Below are 25,657 nucleotides of genomic sequence, written 5' to 3' on the forward strand. Positions count from 1 at the left end.
GTCTCTCTCTCCTTTCCTAAGGCTAGCTTTTTCAAACAGAAATTGCTTCCTGTAGCACTAATTCCAAAAAGTTTTGGGACACTGAAGTCCATGGAGAATAAGAGCACCTCCTCCCAGCTGCCCACTGCACTGAGGATAGGAAACACTGTCTCCACCGATAAATCTACGATAATCGATCATTTCAATAAGCAGTTTTCTACAGCTGGCCATGCTTTCCACCTGGCTACCCCTACCCCGGCCAACATCTCAGCCCCACCTGCAGCAGCTCCCCCCCCCCCCCCCCCCGCTTCTCCTTCACCCGAGACAGCTGATGTTCTGAAAGAGCACCGTACCTTCTCCACTATGCAATTTTGTCTGTTTTGTAACCAGCTTTTTGTCTGTTTCCTTAATCCATCTCGGGGCAGGGCGCTTTCTAAGGAGCATCTTTCTCATTGGATTGTTGAGGCTATCTCCCTGGCACATGACAGCAAAGGACAAGGGTTGCACATTTATCCGGGTTACCGGATAGACCCTGTGGGTTTGAGCCTTGGGCTGCCATGGTTCATCGACTCTGGCCGATGATATGTACCGTGCATGTGCCGACAGGTGTTCTGTTGTTTTGGACTTGCGGTTTCTGACATTTCAGGCTTGCAAGGTAAGTACTGTTCTTGGAACCGTGGGGTCTATGGACTTGAGCTGCAGTGGCAGCGTGTCAGTCCGCATGGCCAAGTTGCAGCAGGTTTTGGTTCCCTATATGGGTCTCTGACAGTTTAGGTCTCATGAGGCTATGACAGTTCAGGCTTCTCGGGTAAGTATTAGCGGAAAAGGAGGCTTCTGTCACCCCTATTTGGAGCCTGTGTGACCTGTGTGTGCTTGGGCTGCTGTGGGCTCCTAGTTTGGTACCCTCTGAGCCGGCTTGGGGTGTGATTGTATGTTTTACAGAGTGACCGACTGAAAGGAACGTACAGTTATGAATATAACTACTGTTCCCTGAAGGAGAGAATGAGGTATAACCAGTGGCGACCCTTCATTCAGAGCCCCACCTTTTTTAGCATGTTATTTTGACATTAATACGTGTCACATATCAATTTGCAAACAATGTAATAAAGCGGCATACAAACTTGGTCTCTTTTTTGCTTTCTTGAGTAAGGCCGCTCCAAAATGCAGGTGTTTCAGCCTAGCTCAGTGCTTTCTGTGGTGGTGGGGAAGCCAGCGGAAAATACACAGTGTAGGGGTTGGTAATGTTTTCAGTTGCGCCGTGATTGGGTAATGTTCTCTAGTTGCGCCGTGATTGGCTCAGTATTCTGTCACTCATGGGGACACTACATCACCGCCAAGTCTAAGGGTAGAGCTCGAAAATTCAAGCCCCTTGGGTGCTGCCATAGAGTTACGTTAGAAGTGCCCATGCAAGAATGCTCAAGGTCATTGGCCACAGATAAAATTACGTCAAATCACGTTATATCTACAGTAGCTTTGATTAGACTGTCAACATCATACTTTCAAAATCTTAGCTAGCAATCTAGCAGTCATCACGAACCAAGTCGACAATCTATTGGCAAATGCTTTTTAATCCTTGTCATATGAAGAGAAATAATGAAGAGAAATTGTAGATAAAACGTATTGGTGTTCATTGGACATAAACATTACACGACAAGTTGGAAATCGCTAATTCAACAACGAGAGGTTTGGAAGGAATTAGTGGCTAACTGCAAGCATTTGCAAAGCAATCACTAGCCTGCTATTCAGTGGAGCGGGCTTGTGGTTCCAAGTCTGGGTTTAAGGGTCTCTTTTCCAAGCTTAAAAGGATAAACATTCCACATTGCCAATGCTGTCAATCCAGCATAACTTCTGCAGTGCTCAAAACAACTGTAAACTCAGAACAGGTACAGGTAATGAGTGGAGAACAGGAGGGCTTCTTAAAGAAAAACTAACAGGTCTGTGAGAGCCGGAATTCTTACTGGTTGGTAGGTGATCAAATACTTATGTCATGCAATAAAATGCAAATTAATTACTTAAAAATCATACAATGTGATTTTCTGGATTTTTGTTTTAGATTCCGTCTCTCACAGTTGAAGTGTACCTATGATAAAAATTACAGACCTCTACATGCTTTGTAAGTAGGAAAACCTGCAAAATCGGCAGTGTATCAAATACTTGTTCTCCCCACTGTATATTGACAACGTCCATGTAGCTCGCTTATTAATGTCGTAATCTAAATTATGGATTGCCTGTTATCCGCTCGTCGTCCCCTTATGCCATAGTTTGTACATCTCAATTGTCAGTAGAAACCACATTTCTTTAAGCAAGTCAGCTATGATTTTTTAAAAGGCATTAAATGAGGCTGAATGAACTGTTTCGCTGGCAGACAAGGCTCCGCTGATCGCCAGGTGTAGTAGTGGTAAGGTGTTGGGACAGCTTTATGTACACCCTAACAGTTTGTGGGCACCATTTTTCACCGTTATTCATGTATCGTTTAGTATTTTGTTGTATGCCAGCAAAGCCACTACACATCTAAAAAAAAATTGCCCCACCAAGATTTACATGCTAAAATCCCCACCTGGTATAGCATATTTTGGCCCCGTGCCGTCAGGGTGTTTGGGCTTGATGAAGAGCGGTACTGAATGGAGGAAATGACTGTAAGCCCCGGTATTATAGACAGGAAGGCAAGGCTTCCGAGGGCGGGCTCGGCATCCATTGGCTAGTTGGGCGTGATTTGTTTCTTCAGGTGAATAGGATTGGTCGTTGACTCCCCATAGTATATTATACCTCATTCCCTTCTTCAGAGAACAATAGTTATATTCATAACTGTACGTTTTGAAAATCAGTTTTTTCTTCTTTTAATTCTACCCTGTTATGTCACAGAGAAGCATTTTCTAGGACCTTATCTTTATAACCTCATATCATAGAAATGCACTGTTTTCACATAATGTAGACACTGGTTTCGTTCCGGAGATAACAATTATGAGATTTTAAAGTGGCGGAATTTCCCTTTAACGTTGCACTTGAAAACGCTCTTGATCTAATGCTTGACTCATAGAACAGCTACAGTAAGTGTGTCGTTGTATGCTTTTTTTTTTTACCCTCCTGCGTCACTTTATACACAGAAGATCTCCGCTAAACATAGAATCACATGGTTTATCCACGACCTCCGAAAACTGCAGAACAAATTTGACAAAAAAAATGCAAAGTTGACAATGTCTTTACAATTGATATAAACAAGCAACGCATTGAAAAAAAATTCTGGGTCAAAGTCATCTGTCTTGGTGAAGCTGGTTGGTGAAGCTGGTTAGTGAAGCTTGGGGCTGGGGTTGACACTAGAAATGACTGACTTGTCACTGTTGATGACGGCACTCAACCTTGTTTGGAAGGCAATACAAGGAGAAGGGTGAGGGCGGGATCGGGGGAATCTGCATATTTGTCATTAAAAGAAAAGCCCAGAATGGGAGACCTGCCAATAGACACCAGGCAGAGTCCTTTTCAAATCAAATCAAATTGTATTTGTCACATCCCCCGATTTCAACCCATCTACCCTTACCGTGAAATGCTTACTTAACTCTATTTCCTTAAAACCGCATTGTTGGTTAAGAAAATATTTACTAAATAAACTAAAGTTTAAAAAAAAAATTAATAAAAAGTAACACAATAAAGTAACAATAATGAGGCTATATACAGGGGGTACCGGTACCGATGTACTCTGAGGACTGTTGTAGAACAAGCTGACTAAATACACTGGTTTGCTGTACCACCCTGATCATTAGGAAAGTATTCCACATCTAGTAACAGTATCAGCATCTCCAACATCTATTTACATAATACTGTATGTGTCAACATTTTCAATATATTCTAGAAATGCTTTCTCCCTTATATCCACACACATGATGGTTGTTATATGAACATGAATGTTTTGCCTCACATGCCAAACATGATGTACTAAGTGTGGACTCTGTTTTACATTTTGACATCATTATATATTTTCGATTATCACTATGTTGCATGCTACTGTTCCCATAGGTGGTCTTCAGCAGATTCTGCAGCCGGTACGATATCAGAGAGTTATTTTGCACCGCTCTGGGTATCCCAAGGTAATGCTTTGCTCAGCCCTCTTTTCCTCTCTTTGGTCTAAAGTATTTGTCTTGATCCTTTTAATTTTCATGTACGCTTGACTGGTTTTCTACTAAAGCAATAAGGCACCTTGGGGGTTTGTGGTATATGGCCAATATACCACGGCTAAAGGCGGTTCTTAGGCACGACGCAGCGTGGACTACCTGGATACAGCCCTTAGCCGTGGTATATTGGCCATATACCACAAACCCCCAAGGTGCCTTATTGATATTATAAACTGGTTACCAAGGTAATTTGAGCAGTAAAAATGCTATAACACGGCTGTCAGCCAATCAGCATTCAGGGCTCAAACCACCCAGTTTCTAATGTCGTTTTGACAATCACTTCTATTAGATGAGGACACAACCATAATGAAAAGATACAAGGTCATAGGTCCCAGTAGTCTTGACCAATCTCTCGCTTGGTTTCTTTGATTTGATATTTGGAATGTGCCAAAGACACCTACACCCTCTTCATTGAACTTTAGTGGGACACATCCTCAGAGAGAGTGTCCCTGCTTTGTCTGTTTTGGACAGGAACACCACCATGTCTCTGCTGGACTCCACAGGAGCCATGGTGTCCATCGACCCCACCATGCCACACAACACCGAGAGGTAGGCGCTGTCGCATTCACATTTACAGCAGAACATTACACATTTGGTCCGTGAAGGTACGATCTGTCATTTCAGCAGCCTAAGCTCACAAGCATAATAAATTATGTTCTTCAAGGGTTAATGGTTATATCATTGAAATGTCCATTGAACAGAAGGACATATCCCAGATTGTGCCCTATTGCCCAGGGTTAGTAAAAAACACTATCAGATCCAAGGTCAGGGTGAAACAGTGAGCCAGATACCGCTCACACACACACACACACACACACACACACACACACCAACGTGTCCTCACACTTCAGACGCTGAGTAAGACAGTGGGAGGAAGAGGAGAGGACATTGACAGCACGTCTAATTAGAAGGTACAGTATTTGAGTGCTGCACAACTTCCTGTCTAAACTTGTGTGTGTTTGTGTGTGTTAAAGGTCACAGTACAGCATGGTGCCCCTGACTGGTGGACAGCTAGCTGGTGAGTCCTAGTGGGCCAGGGGGTTTTCACACGCTGGCTACGCAAATAGACACACATGGCTGACAAGCACATACCAAATTAGCATATCTTTTTTCTTTATTTAACTCGGCAAGTCAGTTAAGAACAAATTCTTATTTACAATGACGGCCTACACCGGCCAAATCCAGACGACGCTGGGCCAATTGTGCGCCGCCCTATGGGACTCCCAATCACAGCCAGTTGTGATACAGCCTGGATTCGAACCAGGGTGTCTGTAGTGATGCCTCTAGCACTGAGATGCAGTGCCTTATACTGCTGCGCCACTCGGGAGCACACACGTGTAAATTTTGCCATTATTTAGTCTTAGTTATTTTGATTAAAATATAATTTGAATAATGATTTAGTCTAGTTATTGTAAAATGATGAAGGCAGTGGCCCATTTTAGTCAACTAAATGCCCTTTATTTTAGTCACATCACATTTGTATTGCCTCATTAACCTGTATTACAGTTTTTCCCAATTGCTAAAACACAATTTTGCAAACTAGGCTGGTTTTATCAAAATACTTAACACAATTCACACACCCAAACTGCAAAATACCTCATATCCTGCAAAATGAAGCCCTGCAACCAAAACTACATATAGCATTATCAAAATCAAACGTTTGCACGAAATGGCACACACTTCATTCATATTACCAGATTTTTGTCTAACCAACTATACACTGTTGGGCATAATGAAAAGCACTCATCTTTAGTATGCTTTGCCATAATACTAAAATAGTTCAAATTGTAGAAAATTTTGCAGATACACACACATGCTGTTGAAACATTTTTTTATTAATTTTTTCACCAAACAAGTCAGTGCAACATATGCACAGCAGATATATTTACATTGGACTGAACAAAAATATGCTCACAAAAAAAACAGTAAACTGAAAAAGAAAAAAGGCAGCATCTTGCCGCACAGCTGGGTCTGGCCACAACACCTCGTCCACATCACAGGCAATATCTCCCCTTGCCAGACATCGAGGGAAGAAGCACCTTGAGTGCCTTATCCATCCCTGAATCGCACCCACATCAATCTCATCACATGCCTCTTCCATAGCATGCACAAGAGGCATGCGCACAAAGGGCTGCCGGTTGTATACCTTCCACCGCCATGCCGAAAATAACTCTTCTATGGGGTTCAGAAATGGTGAGTATGGTGGGAGGTATTGCACGAGAAATGGTGGGTGGTCAGCAAACCAGTTTTGGACTGGGACTGCACGATGAAAGCTCACGTTGTCCCATACTACAACGTACCGGGTTCTTTGATGGTCTGCATCATTCATACGCTCTGGTGGTATGAGAATGTTGTGGAGTCTGTCCAGAAATGTGAGAATATGGGCTGTGTTGTATGGTCCAAGGTTGGCATGACGGTGGAGGGCACCATGCGTATTGGAGATGGCAGCGCAGATTGGACGTTGGCCAGGAACATCTATAATGGCTCGGTGGCCAATGACGTTTCTCCCCCTTCTTCTGGTCTTTGCTAGGTTGAACCCAGCCTCATCTATAAAGATGAACTCATGTGGGATTGCATGAGCATCCATTTCCAGTACTCCCTGAAAACAAAGAACAAAAGCAGTCATTATGGTGTTATCCAGTACACTGGGAAACAATGCTGCGTGTAGTGTACTGCAGTCAATATTGTACTTACATCCACATATGCTCGTCTGACCTCTTTGTTTCTTTGAGAGTTTCTGTCAAACGGCACCTTTATAAAGTTGTTTCATTCTGATTTGGTTTTGCTTGAGAATGCGAGCCAATGTGGACAGACTGACTCGTTGAATGTTGTTGAATATGGTGTTGTCTTTGATGATGTGGCTTTGAATTTCTCGTAATCTGATTTCATTATTTTCCAAAACCAAGTTTACAATGGCAGCTTCCTGTACCCCGGTGAACATTTGTCCCCTTCCTCCACCATGGTTGTGTATCTCAGTCCTTTAGAAAAACAAAAAAACAAAAATATAGGGCTTGGACAATGCAGCCTAAAGATATTTCCCCCACAGTAGAGTAAATTCTACAGGAAATTTGTGCAGTTAGGGTATGACATCAGCCATTCATGAAATAAACAGGTGTCACCCAACTGATACACTATGACATGGGGTGTACTACATAGTGTGAAAGAAATGTTGGTTGCATACCTGTACTCCAGTCTAAATGTTGGATGACACAGGTGACAGTAAAACAGCTCAAGTTGGGCTGCACTCTCTGTCCAGCCTCTCGCATTGTCAGCCCATGGTGGATGACATGATCAACTAAGGTTGCTCTGATTTCTTTTGAAAGTTGTCTTCTTTGGCCATGAACTCCTCTACCCCTACCTCTCACTCTTCCTTCCTCCCTCCCTCTCATTCTCACCCTCCCTGTTCCTCTCTCTGCAACGGCTTCCATTGTTATTGTAAAACAAAAAGGTGCTCACCTGTGGTCTTTTCATAGTGCTTACTTCCTGATTGAAGTGGTAACAATTAACCATTGAGGTGTTTGGCCAGGTGGCACATGTATTGGCCAATTAGCTCATGTAGTGTCATTGTGATTGGCAGTGTTTTGAAATGGCAAACATGTGACTTTGTCAGATTGTTGTGTCTTATGCAGAGAACCGTGTGCAGTGCATTTAAAAAGTGCCATTTTTAATTGCAAAATGTGTGTAAAGCAGAAAATGTGTTTAGACTTTTGGAGACTTGAGAAGAGGTTTTGCTCTCTGTGTGTCAGTTTAAATAAGTGTGCTGTGCATGTCATTTTAGTGTGTTAGCAATTTGAAAAAACTGTAAACATAAATCCCTGACTTCCATGAGCACAAACACACATCGCCTTGTCCTACACTCTTAAAATAAAAGGTGCTATATAGAACCTAAAAGGGTTCCTCGGGCTGTCCCCACAGGAGAACCATTTGAAGAACCCTTTTTGGTTCCTTTTAGAAGCTTTTTTGGTTCCATGTAGAACCCCTTATTATTGTTACTGTTCAAGGAAGGATCCTGAATTTTCTGCATTGTGTTATTCAATAGAGATTCATTTGCCTACATCTTGATGTGCACTAATATCATAGGCTAATTTACTTTGCGGCTAATTCACCACATTAGGAAGTGAAAACTCAAAACAAATTAGTAAAATCGCTAACACTAAATATAATACCTACTGCTATGTATTCATCTAAAAGTACATTTAGAATAGTTGCTATTGAGCTCAATAGTAAGAGATAACAAATTATAATTATACCCACAGAAAGCGAACAACAGTAGTTGTTTCCAAAGATATATACTGTATGTATTTCCCGCAAATAGATTTTGAAATTATATATAGTACAATCAGAAGCCCTTTTCTGTCTCCCGGAGTGCACATCAAGAGGCTCGCTCATCACAGCAGCAGGCCCCAGTGGAACAGGCCCCAGTGGAACAGGCCCCAGTGGAACAGGCCCCAGTGGAACAGGCCCCCAGTGGAACAGGCCCCCAGTGGAACAGGCCCCAGTGGAACAGGCCCCAGTGGAACAGGCCCCAGTGGAACAGGCCCCCAGTGGAACAGGCCCCCAGTGGAACAGGCCCCCAGTGGAACAGGCCCCCAGTGGAACAGGCCCCCAGTGGAACAGGCCCCCAGTGGAACAGGCCCCCAGTGGAACAGGCCCCAGTGGAACAGGCCCCAGTGGAACAGGGCCCAGGGACTAGGCAGACACTTTCATTACAGGAATCATGAGCATAATTCACGTCACTGTTTGACCAAATAATGATTTTAGCCACCACAAAAAAAATGGATGTTTTGAAACTTTTGAGTGTGGTGGCGGTGTAATGAATGTTCAGCTCACACTGATACGACCATTAAATAGAAATGTAACTCGTACAGCCAAGTGAATGGGTCGCAAAATGCCACTAAATGGTTGCAGTCTGGAGCCCTGTCCCTTGACATACTGTAGCTGTATTGTAATCAAAGGTCTGTCAGTAGTAGTTGTCTGACAGGTTGTAGCAAACTAACTAGCTAGCATTATCTATCTGTTATTACCTGAGCGTATTCTGCTCTAAACGTGAATGCAACAGCGCCTACCTCTCGGTGTGGCGTGGTGGAGTCGATGATATATATTGACATAATGAGCTTTCAGATGTCTCTCCATGTTGGTAGTATTTTTCCCAATGATGTACATTGTACATTGACCCCTTTTTCCACATTTTGTTACGTTACAGCCTTATTCTAAAATTTATTGCATTGTTTTTTTTCCTCATCAATCTACACACAATACCCCATAATTTATTTAAAAAAAAAAAAAAACTGAAATACCACATTTACACAAGTATTCAGACCCTTTACTCAGTACTTGTTGAAGCACCTTTTGGCAGTGATTACAGCATTGTGTCTTCTTGGGTATGATGCTACAAAGCTTGGCACACCTGTATTTGGGGAGTTTCTCCCATTCTTCTCTGCAGACCCTCTCAAACTCTGTTAGGTTGGATGGGGAGCATCACTGCACAGCTATTTTCAGGTCTCTTCAGAGATGTTCGATCGGGTTCAAGTCCGGGCTCTGGCTGGGCCACTCAAGGACATTCAGAGACTTGTCCCAAAGCCACTCCTGCGCTCTCTTGGTTGTGTGCTTTGGGTCGTTGTCCTGTTGGAAGGTGAACCCTCACTCCAGTCTGAGGTCCTGAGCACTCTGGAGCAGGTTTTCATCAAGGATCTCTCTGTACTTGCTGCGTTCATCTTTGCCTCAATCCTGACTAGTCTCCCAGTCCCTGCCGCTGAAAAACATCCCCACAGCATGATGCTGCCACCACCATGCTTCACCGTAGGGATGGTGTCATCCAGACGTGACACTTGGCATTCAGGCCAAAGAGTTCAATCTTGGTTTCATCAGACCAGAGAATCTTGCTTATCATGGTCCGAGAGTCTTTGGGTGCCTTTTGGCAAACTCCAAGCGGGCTGTCATGTGCCTTTTACTGAGGAGTGGCTTCCATCTGGCCACTCTACCATAAAAGCCTGATTGGTGGAGTGCTGCAGAGATGGTTGTCCTTCTGGAAGGTTTCTCCCATCTCCACAGAGGAACTCTGGAGCTCTGTCAGAGTGACCATCAGGGTCTTGGGCAACTCCCTGACCAAGGCCCTTCTCCCCCGATTGCTCAGTTTGACCCGGCGGCCAGCTCTAGGAAGAGTGTTGGTGGTTCCAAACTTCTTCCATTTAAGAATGATGGAGGCCACTGTGTTCTTGGGGACCTTCAATGCTGCAGACATTTTTTGGTACCCTTCCTCAGATCTGTGCCTCGACACAATCCTGTCTCAGAGCTCTACGGACAATTCCTTCGACCTCATGGCTTGGTTTTTGCTCTGACATGCACTGTTAACTGTGGGACCTTTATATAGACAGGTGTGTGCATTTCCAAATAATGTCCAATCAATTGAATTTACCACAGGTGGATTCCAATCAAGTTGTTGAAACATCTCAAGGATGATCAATGGAAACAGGATGCACCCTATAGAAATCAATTTCCAGTCTCATAGCAAAGTTGTTTTAGTTTTTTTATTATACATTTGCATAAATGTCTAAAAACCTGTTTTCGCTTTGTCATTATGGGGAATTGTATGTATATTGTTGAGGAAATTGATAAAATAAAACAATTTTAGAATAAGGCTGTAACGTAACAAAATGTGGAAAAAGTCAAGGGGTCTGAAAACTTTCTGAAGGCACTGTATATAAACTCTGTATTGCTGATGCTATTTATTGGTCATTGAGAGGCTTTGTAGCCACCGGTCGGCCATATTGGCATTCCTCAGTATTTCAATTCAATGTTTCGAAGACAAAATTACATGTATGTTTTTTTATTTTATTTATATTTTTTGTCGTGGGGACAGTAACAATAATAATCTCAAAAACATTATACTTTGAGGAAAATGTTTTTACATATTATTTTTTCATTTCTTATTTTTATGTTTTAGCTCACATTTAAAAGTATATATTAAGGAAGTGGTCACCAACCTTTTCTGAGCCGAGATCACTTTCTGGGTCAAAATGCAGGTCGAGATCTACCGCTCAGAATAACAATCATGAACCTATTAAAAAGAGTACTGTAGCAATGAGGTTTGTGCAGTAGGCTAGAGGCTCAATACATTGTCTATTTTTGAATTGCCCTACCAATGTTCTTCTCAGACCATTTTACACAATTCCTGGAAGCTAAAAATGTTCCAGTTCTTCCATGGCCTGCATACTCACCAGACATGTCACCCATTGAGCATGTTTGGGATGCTCTGGATCAACTTGTACGACAGCGTGTTCCAGTTCCTGCCAATATCCAGCAACTTAGCACAGCCATTGAAGAGGAGTGGGACAACGTTCCACAGGCCACAATTAACAACCTGATCAACTCTATGTGAAGGAGATGTGTCACGCTGCATGAGGCCGTGCCTCACACCAGATACTGACTGGTTTTGTGATCCACGCCCCTACCTTTTTTTTAAGGTATCTGTGACCAACAGATTAATTTCTGTATTCCCATTCATGTGAAATGGGGGGTCAAGATGGAGGTACGGTGGCTTTAGCACAATGGTGGGGGAGGGCCAAGATGGAGGCACGGTGGCTCAACACAATGGTGGGGGAGGGCCAAGATGGAGGTACGGTAGCTTTAGCACAATGGTGGGGGAGAGCCAAGATGGAGGTACGGTGGCTTTAGCACAATGGTGGGGGAGGGCCAAGATGGAGGTACGGTAGCTTTAGCACAATGGTGGGGGAGAGCCAAGATGGAGGCACGGTGGCTTTAGCACAATGGTGGGGGAGGGCCAAGATGGAGGCATGGTGGCTCAACACAATGGTGGGGGAGGGCCAAGATGGAGGCACGGTGTCTTCAACATAGCGCCCCTATGAGTCATTGCATTCGGTCTTATTTGAATCGACACGATAAGTAAAGCGGCTCCTTTTTCTACCGGGTGCATGTACCACCAGGAGAGTCACTGAGAGTCACGCATTATTTGCATCAGTGATTTGTAACCTGGGCATGGTATTTATTTCCCACCAATTACAGCATTGCAACATTGCAGTGAGAAAGCCTTACAATTCTGTAAATGCCATGCATGCTTTTGATTGGACCAAACAAATAACACTGAAATGCTCTCAATCTCTCCAAAACATCTTGTCCAGTCCACTTACTAGTTAAACATCTTGTCACAGACAAAATCTAGTCAGCCGAAATGAAAAATCTGTTTATCTGGGTCTATTTAGTCAGTTATCGTCTCGTCAATTGCCACTGAAAAATAGATGTTTGACAAATATATTTATGAAAGTAACACACACACACACTAACCCACATACCTGACGTGCAAACAGCACATAAAGGAGCATAATCAATAACATGTTTAGGCAATAGACACACTTAGACAAACACACACACACACACACACACACAATATTTCATTAACTGTCTTGCTTGGTTACAACAACATATTGTCCTCATCACTCAAACACAAGAGCACACAGACAGACCAGCTCAACATCTGGGGGGAAAAAAGTCCATAAACAACAGGTTTTGCCTTTGTTCCCAATCTTTACTGCAATCACCTGTTTCAATTCCACATCACTCAAATGGGTTGTTTTATTACAGCGATGTAACCTTCTGGGTAGTGATGCAGACACACACTTATCTGTGGCTGTCGTGGAGGCCAGGCTTAGTGTGGTCCTAACCTCTGACCCCTGGTGAAACAGTGTTCTAGCGTTTAATGTGACACGGTGTACAATGGGATAGCAATAATGTGATATAGTGTACAACGGGATAGCGTTTAATGTGACACGGTGTGCAATGGGACCCGGCCAACCGGTGGTTTTACTAGTTCACATACCTGCACCTTTATTGGCCTCTCAGGTGAACTTTGGCCACCACTTTGCTCTGCAACAATAGCAGGGCTGTGTTTTTGTCATTTAGTTATTTTCTGTGCGTAGGAAGGGGAATTATAAGTGTCTTGTTAAGATAAACACCACTACTGTATTTAGCTGGCACCATCACCAAACACCACTACTGTATTCAGCTGGCACCATCTCCAAACACCACTACTGTATTCAGCTGGCACCATCTCCAAACACCACTACTGTATTCAGCTGGCACCATCACCAAACACCACTACTGTATTCAGTAGTGAGACAGAAAAAAACAATTACTCTCTCTTCTTTTGCCATCTGTTGTGTCGCTTTCATTCTCTCGTTGCCACTGGTTTACATAAGGTGTGTTTGAGTGTGAGAGAAGGGCCAATCAATATCTGTTACACCGCCAGGCTCCGTTCTAATGAAAGGCAGATAGTTGAGTGACCTGTGTGCAGTGTTGTCTTTATAACACAGAGTGAAGTGGTATGAGTTTGAGCTTTTCTGTGTAGTACCATCCTACACCTTCCTTCCCACAGATAAAGAGGAACTCTTCCAGAATGTATTGACACAGGTGGCAGAGCAGTTTTCCAGGTAAGAGCACTGATATTGCTTTCAAGGACATTTTGTGCCTCTGTAAATGCTTTTTTCTCTCTGGTTTTCGTAAATGCTTGCTATTTGTCTGTTACTATATTAATGCGTGTGCTGCTTTCATATAATCAATGATCTCTGTCCCTTTTGTTCTCTCTCTTTCCCTCCTTCCCTCCCTCCCTTGCTATCTCTATCCTTCTCCTAATTTTCTCGATTTTCTATCTCTCTATCTGCCTTTTCTTTTCTCTCCTTGTCTCTCTCTCTCTGTCCATCTCTCTCATTGTCTCTATCTCTGTTCATCTCTTTCCTTGTCTCTCTCTCTCTGTCCATCTCTCTCATTGTCTCTATCTCTGTCCATCACTCTCTCTCTCTCTCTCTCTCTCTCTCTCTCTCTCTCTCTCTCTCTCTGTCCTCCTCTCTCCTTGTATCTCTCTCTCTCTCTGTCCATCTCTCTCTGTCATCTCTCTCTCTCTCTCTCTGTCCATCTCTCTCTGTCCATCTCTCTCTCTCTCTGTCCATCTTTGTCTCTCTCTCTCTCTCTCTCTCTCCATCTCTCTCCTTGTCTCTCTCTCTCTGTCCATCTCTCCCCTTGTCTCTCTCTCTCTGTCCTCCTCTCTCCTTTTCTCTCTTTTCTCTCTCTGTCCATCTCTCTCTCTCTCTCTCTCTCTCTCTCTCTCTCTCTCTCTCTCTCTCTGTCCTCCTCTCTCCTTTTCTCTCTCTCTGTCCTCCTCTCTCCTTTTCTCTCTTTTCTCTCTCTGTCCATCTCTCTCTCTCTCTCTCTCTGTCCTCCTCTCTCCTTTTCTCTATTTTCTCTCTCTGTCCATCTCTCTCTCTCTCTCTCTCTCTCTCTCTCTCTCTGTCTCTCTCTCTCTCTCTCTCTCTCTCTCTGTCCATCTCTCTCTCTCTCTCTCTCTCTCTCTCTCTCTCTCTCTCTCTCTCTCTCTCTCTCTCTCTCTCTCTCTCTCTCTCTCTCTATTTATTTCTCTCTCTCTCTCTCTCTCTCTCTCTCTCTCTCTCTCTCTCTCTCTCTCTCTCTCTCTCTCTCTCTCTCTCTCTCTCTCTCTCTGTCCTCCTCTCTCCTTTTCTCTATTTTCTCTCTCTCTATTTATTTATCTCTCTCTCTCTCTCTCTCTCTCTCTCTCTCTCTCTCTCTCTCTCTCTCTCTCTCTCTCTCTCTCTCTCTCTCTCTCTCTCTCTCTCTCTCTCTCTCTCTCTCTCTGTCCTCCTCTCTCCTTTTCTCTATTTTCTCTCTCTGTCCATGTCTCTCTCTCTCTCTCTCTGTCCTCCTCTCTCATTTTCTCTCTTTTCTCTCTCTGTCCATCTCTATCTCTCTCTCTCTCTCTCTCTCTCTCTCTCTCTCTCTCTCTCTCTCTCTCTCAATTCAATTCAATTCAAGGGGCTTTATTGGCATGGGAAACATGTGTTAACATTGCCAAAGCAAGTGAGGTAGGTAATATACAAAAGTCAAATAAACAATAAAAATGAACAGTAAACATTACACATACAGAAGTTTCAAAACAATAAAGACATTACAAATGTCATATTATATATATGCAGTGTTGTAACAATGTACAAATGGTTAAAGCACACAAGTTAAAATAAATAAACATAAATATGGGTTGTATTTACAGTGGTGTTTGTTCTTCACTGGTTGCCCTTTTCTTGTGGCAACAGGTCACAAATCTTGCTTCTCTCTCTCTCTCTCTCTCTCTCTCTCTCTCTCTCTCTCTCTCTCTCTCTATTTATCTCTCTCTCTATTTATTTATCTCTCTCCTTTTCTCTCTTTTCTCTCTCTGTACATCTCTCTCTCTCTCCATCTCATTGTATCTCTCTCTCTCTCCATCTCATTGTATCTCTCTCTCTCTCTGTCCATCTCTCTCTCTTGCTCTCTCTCTCTCTCTGTCCATCACTTTTTTGTCTCTGCAGAGCGTTTAAAATCAACGAGCTGAAGACGGAGGTGACAAACCGCTTGGCGATGTTGGAGAAGAGAGTTGAGCGTGAGTCACACAGTACTGTGTCTGTCTGTGTTTTTATTTCTCCCCAGAGAGGAAGCAGCCTCTTATATCACAGTGAGTTTCTCCCCAGAGAGGAAACAGCCTCTTATATCACCAAGCGGATGCCCTGAGAACCAAGCGGATGCCCTGAGAACCAAGCAGATGCCCTGAGAACCAAGCGGATGCCCTGAAACCGTAATACCAACCAGATGCCCTGAAACCGTAATACCAAGCAGATGCCCTGAATCAGTATTACATTTACATTTGAGTAATTTCATCTTTTTAATTCAGCGATTAACCTAGCTGTTCAGTAACCTAGGTGTTCAGTAACCTAGATGTTCAGTAACCTAGCTGTTCAGTAACCTAGATGTTCAGTAACCTAGATGTACAGTAACCTAGCTGTTCAGTAACCTAGCTGTTCAGTAACCTAGATGTTCAGTAACCTAGATGTTCAGTAACCTAGATGTTCAGTAACCTAGATGTTCAGTAACCTAGATGTACAGTAACCTAGCTGTTCAGTAACCTAGCTGTTCAGTAACCTAGCTGTTCAGTAACCTAGATGTTCAGTAACCTAGCTGTTCAGTAACCTAGCTGTTCAGTAACCTAGATGTTCAGTAACCTAGATGTTCAGTAACCTAGATGTTCAGTAACCTAGCTGTTCAGTAACCTAGATGTTCAGTAACCTAGATGTTCAGTAACCTAGATGTTCAGTAACCTAGCTGTTCAGTAACCTAGATGTTCAGTAACCTAGATGTTCAGTAACCTAGATGTTCAGTAACCTAGCTGTTCAGTAACCTAGCTGTTCAGTAACCTAGCTGTTCAGTAACCTAGATGTACAGTAACCTAGATGTACAGTAACCTAGCTGTTCAGTAACCTAGCTGTTCAGTAACCTAGATGTACAGTAACCTAGATGTTCAGTAACCTAGCTGTTCAGTAACCTAGCTGTTCAGTAACCTAGCTGTTCAGTAACCTAGCTGTTCAGTAACCTAGATGTACAGTAACCTAGCTGTTCAGTAACCTAGATGTACAGTAACCTAGCTGTTCAGTAACCTAGATGTACAGTAACCTAGATGTACAGTAACCTAGCTGTTCAGTAACCTAGCTGTTCAGTAACCTACCTGTTCAGTAACCTAGATGTACAGTAACCTAGCTGTTCAGTAACCTAGCTGTTCAGTAACCTAGATGTTCAGTAACCTAGCTGTTCAGTAACCTAGATGTACAGTAACCTAGCTGTTCAGTAACCTAGATGTACAGTAACCTAGATGTACAGTAACCTAGCTGTTCAGTAACCTAGCTGTTCAGTAACCTACCTGTTCAGTAACCTAGCTGTTCAGTAACCTAGATGTACAGTAACCTAGCTGTTCAGTAACCTAGCTGTTCAGTAACCTAGATGTTCAGTAACCTAGCTGTTCAGTAACCTAGATGTACAGTAACCTACCTGTTCAGTAACCTAGCTGTTCAGTAACCTAGCTGTTCAGTAACCTAGCTGTTCAGTAACCTAGCTGTTCAGTAACCTAGCTGTTCAGTAACCTAGATGTTCAGTAACCTAGCTGTTCAGTAACCTAGATGTTCAGTAACCTAGATGTTCAGTAACCTAGCTGTTCAGTAACCTAGATGTTCAGTAACCTAGATGTACAGTAACCTAGCTGTTCAGTAACCTAGATGTTCAGTAACCTAGATGTTCAGTAACCTAGATGTTCAGTAACCTAGCTGTTCAGTAACCTAGATGTTCAGTAACCTAGATGTTCAGTAACCTAGCTGTTCAGTAACCTAGATGTTCAGTAACCTAGCTGTTCAGTAACCTAGATGTTCCGTAACCTAGATGTTCAGTAACCTAGCTGTTCAGTAACCTAGCTGTTCAGTAACCTAGATGTTCAGTAACCTAGATGTACAGTAACCTAGATGTTCAGTAACCTAGCTGTTCAGTAACCTAGCTGTTCAGTAACCTAGATGTTCAGTAACCTAGCTGTTCAGTAACCTAGCTGTTCAGTAACCTAGCTGTTCAGTAACCTAGATGTTCAGTAACCTAGCTGTTCAGTAACCTAGATGTTCAGTAACCTAGCTGTTCAGTAACCTAGATGTTCAGTAACCTAGCTGTTCAGTAACCTAGATGTTCAGTAACCTAGATGTTCAGTAACCTAGCTGTTCAGTAACCTAGATGTTCAGTAACCTAGATGTACAGTAACCTAGATGTTCAGTAACCTAGCTGTTCAGTAACCTAGATGTTCAGTAACCTAGCTGTTCAGTAACCTAGATGTTCAGTAACCTAGATGTTCAGTAACCTAGATGTTCAGTAACCTAGATGTTCAGTAACCTAGCTGTTCAGTAACCTAGCTGTTCAGTAACCTAGATGTTCAGTAACCTAGATGTTCAGTAACCTAGCTGTTCAGTAACCTAGATGTTCAGTAACCTAGCTGTTCAGTAACCTAGATGTTCAGTAACCTAGCTGTTCAGTAACCTAGATGTACAGTAACCTAGATGTTCAGTAACTGTATGTGTTGCCCTTGGCGGTGTATGGGGCAATCAAACCCTCACTGAAACTGCAGTAAAGTGTGCAGTAAACATTGATGTACTACTGTATGTGAGAGGCATTTTTTTAATAGGTTCACTCGCCACTCATTAACTTGACTGGATGGGAAATAGAAATGGTAGCCCGGGAGATTGAGTCATGAAGAGAGGATGTTAAGGTTAAGAAAAGTAACCCCTGAAAGAGGGGGGATTTAACTATTTGGTAGGGTTTCAATGAGGTGTTTTGTATTTGTAATTATTATGGATCCCCATTAGCTGCTGCCAAAGCAGCAGCTACTCTTCCTGGGATCCAGCAAAATGAATGCAGTTTATACAGTTTTAAATACATTACAATACATTCACAGATTTCACAACATACTGTGTGCTCTCAGATCCCTACTCCACCACTACCACATATCTGCAGTACTAAATCCATGTGTGTGTGTGTGTGTGTGTGTGTGTGTGTGTGTGTGTGTGTGTGTGTGTGTGTGTGTGTGTGTGTGTGTGTGTGTGTGTGTGTGTGTGTGTGTGTGTGTGTGTGTGTGTGTGTGCATGCATGTGTCTGTGCCAATGTTTGTGTTGCTTCACAGTCCCTGCTGTTCCATAAGGTGTTTTTTTATCTGTTTTTTAAAATCTAATTTTACTGCTTGCGTCAGTTACCTGATGTGGAATAGAGTTCCATGGAGTCATGGCTCTATGTAGTACTGTGTGCCTTCCATAGTCTGTTCTGGACTTGGGGACGTTGAAAAGACCTCTTGTGGCATGTCTTGTTGGGTATGCATGGGTGTCCGAGCTGTGTGCCAGTAGTTTAGACAGACAGCTCGGTGCATTCAACATGTCAATACCTCTCATAAATACAAGTAGTGATGAAGTCAATCTCTCCTCCACTTTCAGCCAGGAGAGATTGACATGCATATTATTAATGTTAGCTCTCTGTGTACATCCAAGGGCCAGCCGTGCAGCCCTGTTCTGAGCCAATTGCAATTTTCTTAAGTCCTTTTTTGTGGCACCTGAGCACACGGCTGAACAGTAGTCAAGGTGCAACAAAACTAGGGCCTGTAGGACCTGCCTTGTTGATAGTGTTGTAAATAAGGTAGAAACTAGGGCCTGTAGGACCTGCCTTGTTGACAGTGTTATAAAGAAGGTAGAAACTAGGGCCTGTAGGACCTGCCTTGTTGACAGTGCTGTTAAGAAGGTAGAAACTAGGGCCTGTAGGACCTGCCTTGTTGACAGTGCTGTTAAGAAGGTAGAAACTAGGGCCTGTAGGACCTGCCTTGTTGATAGTGTTATAAAGAAGGTAGAAACTCGGGCCTGTAGGACCTGCCTTGTTGATAGTGTTATAAAGAAGGTAGAAACTAGGGCCTGTAGGACCTGCCTTGTTGACAGTGCTGTTAAGAAGGTAGAAACTCGGGCCTGTAGGACCTGCCTTGTTGATAGTGCTGTTAAGAAGGCAGAGTATCACTTTATTATGGACAGACTTCTCCTCATCTTAGCTACTACTGCATCAATATGTTTTGACCATGACAGTTTACAATCTAGGGTTACTCCAAGCAGTTTAGTCATCTCAACTTGCTCAATTTCCACATTATTTATTACAAGATTTAGTTGAGGTTTAGGGTTTAGTGAGTGTTTTGTTCCAAATACAACGCTTTTATTTGTATAAATATTTAGGGCTAACTTATTCCTTGCCTCCCACTCTGAAACTAACTGCAGCTTTTTGTTGAGTGTTGCAGTCATCAGTTTTGTCTTGAGCTATTTAGCTATTCAACTTTGTTCACCTTTAAAAGTTACTTGTGTCTAGTGGTTGTTATACAGTGATTTTGACATTTGAAATTGTCTTACAAACAAAACCGTCCACTAACTTACTGAATCTGGGTCTTTTAATTTGATCTTTGAGTCCTGTTGTGTAACACAATAGACTGACATATCAGGTAGATGCCTGCCTCTGACATCATACATTCTCTAGAGTCCATTCCCCTTGTCACGGATCCCTCCGGTACTGTTTCAGAGGTCTACGTCACCGGCCTCTAGGAACTGAACTGTTGATTTACGTACACCTGGTGCCCATTTCTCACTGATTAGTAATTGTATAAGTGTGCCCTTTGGTTCACCATTGGGCTGTTGATTTATTGTTCCAATGTCCGTTTGGTTGTGTGAGTAGCTATGGATTGTTTCAGCTTCTGTGCTGCGTGTTTTGTGTTATTGTGCAAATGATTACGGGTCTCGTCCCGTGTTGTATCATTGTGTACTTGTGTTTTCGTGTCTCGCCCCATTTATTTATTTGAGGTACTCCTCGCTCTTTTGTTTGGGTTTCAACTCTGTGTTTTGTTCCGTGCTTTTTGTCTTCGTCCCCGTGCCTTTACACGGCGCGCTGTAATTTGATCAATAAAATCCCCTATTACGCATTCCTGCACCTGTCTCCCGATCCATTTATACCAACGTGACACCCCTATTATTCTCCTCTTGTCTAGACCAGTGTTTCCCAACCCTGGTCCTCCAGTTACCCCAACAGTACACATTGTTGTTGTAGCGCTGGACAGACACCCCTCATTCAGCTCATTGAGGGCTTGCTGACTAGTTGACAAATTGAATCAGGTGTGCTTGTTGGGGGTACTGGAGGACCAGGGATGGGAAACACTGGTCTAGGCTATAGATTAGAGAAGTTAACTAGGTCACATGTTACTAGCTATGTTCTCTACTATAGTTTAACAGGCTTCTGGACTCTCTGTTTTTCCGCCGGTACATTGAACATGCAGAATTCACATAGAAATACCATGGAATTAGTGAGAGATAAGCATTGTCATAGACGTACACAACGCTAGCTGTAGCCTTGACATGGCTAGCCTCCACTAAACACCATAATAACGGAGGTTCGCTAAATCAAGGCTATGCTAGCTGTCCTTGACCCTATAGTTAAAGCTACTGCTGCTTCCTAGTTCTGCCCATTTTAATCTCTTTCTGTCCGTTTTTTGTTGTGTGCCAGGAAGTTAGTTTACACACTGTCCTACGCTATGCTCACAGGCTTTTCTTTGATTTAATGTATTAATTGTCTGTAATCACATTGTAAACAAGGCTTTAAAATAAAATCCAGTTAAGTCCAGTTAAGTCCTGGTAGTAGATATTTTTTTGTTGCACCCTACTGTTTCCGAGCCCCCTACGGCCTTCAGCTGTTCTGTCACAATTTGTTCCATACACACATGGTGGCCCAGCCTCGCTGTGCAGTCCAGTGGGAACATTTAATCAGTAATCAATCTTTAATCATTACATCGTCGTCCTTCACTGCTACTGTCATGGCCGCGTGGTGTTTGCTCTGTTTGGACTGACTGCCTCGAGGTCTTTGGTGGGAACACCCTGAACCCAGATTTAAACCATTGTGAAATTGTGTGTGAGTACGTGCATGTGTGAATGCGTGTGTGTGTTTCAATGTGTGTGTGTGTGTTTATATGTGTGGGTGTGTGTTTTCTATGTGTGTTCTGAACTACAAACAGCAGATTTCACGATGACACCTACGTAAACAGGAAACAAGCCAGCAGCTGCTAACAGGCAAATGATGTACACTGAAAGGCAGCATTACATTAATACACACTTTAACACATAATGGTCCAGTGTCCTCATAACCTTCTCTGACCTCTGTCACAGTGGCGACCCCACGGTTGTTACGGAAACGACGTACGAGCGGACGGGTCTCCCATGGAGACTGAGTTCTCCTCTTGCTCTCCATTATTTTTTGTTTTCTCCCCCAAGAGGTCAGCCTAATGGCTACATATACTACTGGGAATTGGAGAGGCGTCAATCAAAGACATTGATTCAGGGATTTCTTTATCTACTCGGGACATAACCTTGTCCCCAGGTTCGAGAGAGACGGCTGAGGACGAGATTACTTGGGACATGTTTCTATCAAACACAATTTGCAGAGGCGCATCGCAGAACAATTTGCATTGCAGAAAAGCACAGTGCAGAAAAACCCTAATGCACTTTGATTGAATTCTAGCCAGAGAGTACAAATTCAATTCAAATCAAATGTTATTTGTGACATGCTTCGTAAACAACAGGTGTAGACTAACAGTGAAATGCTTACTTACGGGTCCTTCCCAACAATGCAGAAAGAAAGTAAATAGAGAAATAATAGAAAAGTAATAAGACGTAATAATAAATACACAATGAGAAACGATAACTTGGCTTTATACACGGGGTACCAGTACTGAGACAATGTGCATATAACTAGGATGAAAGTGACTAGGCAACAGGATAGATAATAAACAGTAACAGCAGTGTATGTAATAAGGATCAATGCAGATAGTCCAGGTAGCTAACTAGCAGTCAAATGGCTTTGGGTGTAGAAGCTGTTCAGGGTCCTGTTGGTTCCAGACTTGGTACATCGGTACCGCTTGCCATGCAGTATTTAATGTATATATATTTTTTATTTAACCTTTATTTAATTGGGCAAGTCAGTTAAGGACATTCTTATTTACAATGACGGCCTACCCCGGCCTAACCTGGACAACGCTGGGCCAATTGTGCGCCGCCCTATGGGACTCCAAATCACGGCCGGATGTGATACAGCCTGGATTCGAACCAGGGACTGAAGTGACGCCTCTTGCACTGAGATACAGTGCCTTCGACCGATGTGCCACCCGGGAGCAGAGAGAACAGTCTATGACTTGGGTGGCTGGAGTCTTTGACAATTTTTTAGGGCCTTCCTCTGACACCGCCTTCTATAGAGGCCCTGGATGGGAGAGTGCTTGGCCCCCAGTGATGTGCTGGGCTGTATGCACCACCCTCTATAGTGCCCTGTGGTCGGATGCCAAGCAGTTGCCATGGAGATGCAGCCATTCAAGATGCTCTAAAGGGTGCAGTTGTATCTTCAGTAAACTTAATGATGGTGTTGGAGTCGTGCGTGGCCATGCAGTCGTGGGTGAACAGGGAGTACAAGAGGGGACTAAGCAGGCACCCCTGAGTGGCCCCCGTGTTGAGGGTCAGAATGGCGGATGTGTTGTTGCCTACCCTCACCACCTGGGAGCGGCCTGTCAGCAAGTCCAGGATCCAGTTGCTGAGGGAGGTATTCAGTTCCAGGGTCCTTAGCTTAGTGATGAGCTTGGAGGAAACTATGGTGTTAAACGCTGAGCTGTAGTCAATGAACAGCATGTTCCTCATGTCCAGGTGGGAGAGAGCAGTGTGGAGTGCAATAGAGATTTTGTCATCTGTCGATCTGTTGGGTCGGTATGCGAATTGGATGGGGTCGAAGGCATCTGCGATTATGGTGTTGATGTGAGCCATGACCAGCCTTTCAAAGCATTTCATGGCTACATATGTGAATGGTACAGGGCGATAGTCATTTAGACAGCACAAGAACGCCAAGGTAACCTAAGGGACTATGGTGGTCTGCTTGAAACATGTAGGTATTACAGACTGGGTCAGGAAGAGGTTGAACATGTCAGTGAAGACACTTGCCAGCTGGTCAGTGCATGCTCTGAGTATGTGTCCTGGTAATCCATCTGGCCTTGCAGCCATGTGAATGTTAACCACGTTTAACGGTCTTACTCACATCGGCTACAGAGAGCGTGATCACACAGTCGTCTGGAACAGCTGGTGCTCTCATGCATGGCTCAGTGTTGCTTGCCACGAAGCGAGCATAGAAGGCATTTAGCTCGTTTGGTAGACTTAGGTCACTGGGCAGCCCGCAGCTAGGTTTCCATTTGTAATCCGTGATAGTCTGCAAGCCCTGCCATATCCTACGAGCATCAGAGTCGATGTATACTGAACAAAAATATAAACGCAACATGCAGCAATTTCAAAGATTTTACTGAGTTATAGTTTATAAAAGGAAATCAGTCAATTGAAGAAAATAAAAATATTAGGACCTAATCTATGGATTTCACATGACTCGGAATACAGGTATGCTTCTGTTGGTCACAGATACTTTAAAAAAAGGTAGGGGCGTGGATGAGAAAACCAGTCAATATCTGGTGTGACCACCATTTGCCTCATGCAGCGCAACACATCTCCTTCTCATAGAGTTGATCAGGCTGTTGATTGTGGCCTGTGGAATGTTGTCCCACTCTTCTTCAATGGCTGTACGAAGTAGCTGGATATTGGCTGAACTGGAACACGCTGTCGTACACGTCAGTCCAGAGTATCCCAAACACACTCAATGGGTGACATGTCTGGTGAGTATACAGGACATGTTCAGCTTGCAGGAATTGTGTACAGATTTTTACATCATGGGGCCCTGCATTATCATGCTAAAACATGAGGTGATGGTTGAGGATGAATGGCACGACAATGGGCCTCAGGATCTCGTCACGGTATATCTGTGCATTCAAATTGTCATAGATAAAATGCAATTGTGTTCGTTGTCCGTAGCTTATGCCTTCCCATACCATAACCCCACTGCAACCATGGAGCACTCTGTTCACAACACGAAACTGCTCTCACACGCGGTCTGCAGTTGTGAGGCCGGTTGGGACGTATTGCCAAATTATCTAAAACAACGTTGGAGAATACTTTTGGTAGTGGAATGTACATAGAATGATTGATTCTTGATATGCCACACTTGTCAGGTGGATGGATTATCTTGGCAAAGGAGAAATGCACACTAACAGGTTTGTAAACTAATTTGTACACAACATTTAAGAGAAGTAAGCTTTTTGTGCAAATCAAATTACATTTTATTGGTCACATACAGCAGATGTTAATGCGAGTGTAGTGAAATGCTTGTGCTTCTAGTTCCGACAGTGCATTAATATCTAACAAGTAATCTAACAATTTCACAACAACTACCTTATACACACAGGTGTAAAGGAATGAATAAGAATATGTACATATAAATATATGGATGAGCGATGGCCATATGGCATAGGCAAGATGCAGTTGATGGTATAGAGTACAGTATATACATATGAGATGAGTAATGTAGAGTATGTAAACATTATATAAAGTGGCATTGTTTAAAGTGACTAGTGATACATTTATTACATCCAATTATTAATTATTAAAGTGGCTAGAGAGTTGAGTCAGTATATTGGCAGCAGCCACTCAATGTTAGTGATGGCTGTTTAACTATCTGATGGCCTTGAGATAGAAGCTGTTTTCCAGTCTCTCTGTCCCAGCTTTGATGCACATGTACTGACCTCGCCTTCTGGATGATAGCGGGGTGAACAGGCAGTGGCTCGGGTGGTTGTTGTCCTTGATGATCTTTTTGGCCTTCCTGTGACATCGGGTGGTGTAGGTCTCCTGGAAGGCAGGTAGTTTGCCCCCGGGGATGCGTTGTGCAGACCTCACTACCCTCTGGAGAGCCTTACGGTGTTGGGCGGAGCAGTTGTCATACCAGGCTGTGATACAGCCCGACAGGATGCTCTCAATTGTGCATCTGTAAAAGTTTAAGTGTTCTCGGTGACAAGCCAAATTGCTTCAGACTCCTGAGGTTGAAGAGGCGCTGTTGCGCCTTCTTCACCACGCTGTCTATGTGGGTGGACCATTTCAGTTTGTCTGTGACGTGTACGCAAAAGGAACTTAACTTTCCACTTTCTCCACTACTGTCCCGTCGATGTGGATAGGGGGGTGCTCCCT

At 43.3% G+C, this 25,657-nt stretch overlaps 1 protein-coding gene across 4 annotated transcripts in view; it reads left to right on the plus strand.

Moving 5' to 3' along the window:
• Positions 1–25,657, plus strand: part of LOC139546271 (high affinity cGMP-specific 3',5'-cyclic phosphodiesterase 9A-like) — a 47,059-nt gene that overhangs the window by 6,767 nt on the left and 14,635 nt on the right. For 2 of the 4 annotated variants that reach the window (XM_071354436.1, XM_071354434.1), the window contains exons 2-6: positions 3,991–4,061; positions 4,617–4,694; positions 5,120–5,163; positions 13,534–13,588; positions 15,512–15,582. In XM_071354436.1, coding sequence (XP_071210537.1) covers positions 3,991–4,061; positions 4,617–4,694; positions 5,120–5,163; positions 13,534–13,588; positions 15,512–15,582 — 319 coding nt within the window. Of the gene's footprint in view, positions 1–3,990; positions 4,062–4,583; positions 4,695–5,119; positions 5,164–13,533; positions 13,589–15,511; positions 15,583–25,657 lie in introns of all 4 variants that reach the window. The other 2 variants (XM_071354433.1, XM_071354435.1) reach the window with 2 other exon arrangements.

Source organism: Salvelinus alpinus, chromosome 20 (assembly GCF_045679555.1).
Source record: "Salvelinus alpinus chromosome 20, SLU_Salpinus.1, whole genome shotgun sequence".
Taxonomy (NCBI): Eukaryota; Metazoa; Chordata; class Actinopteri; order Salmoniformes; family Salmonidae; genus Salvelinus; species Salvelinus alpinus.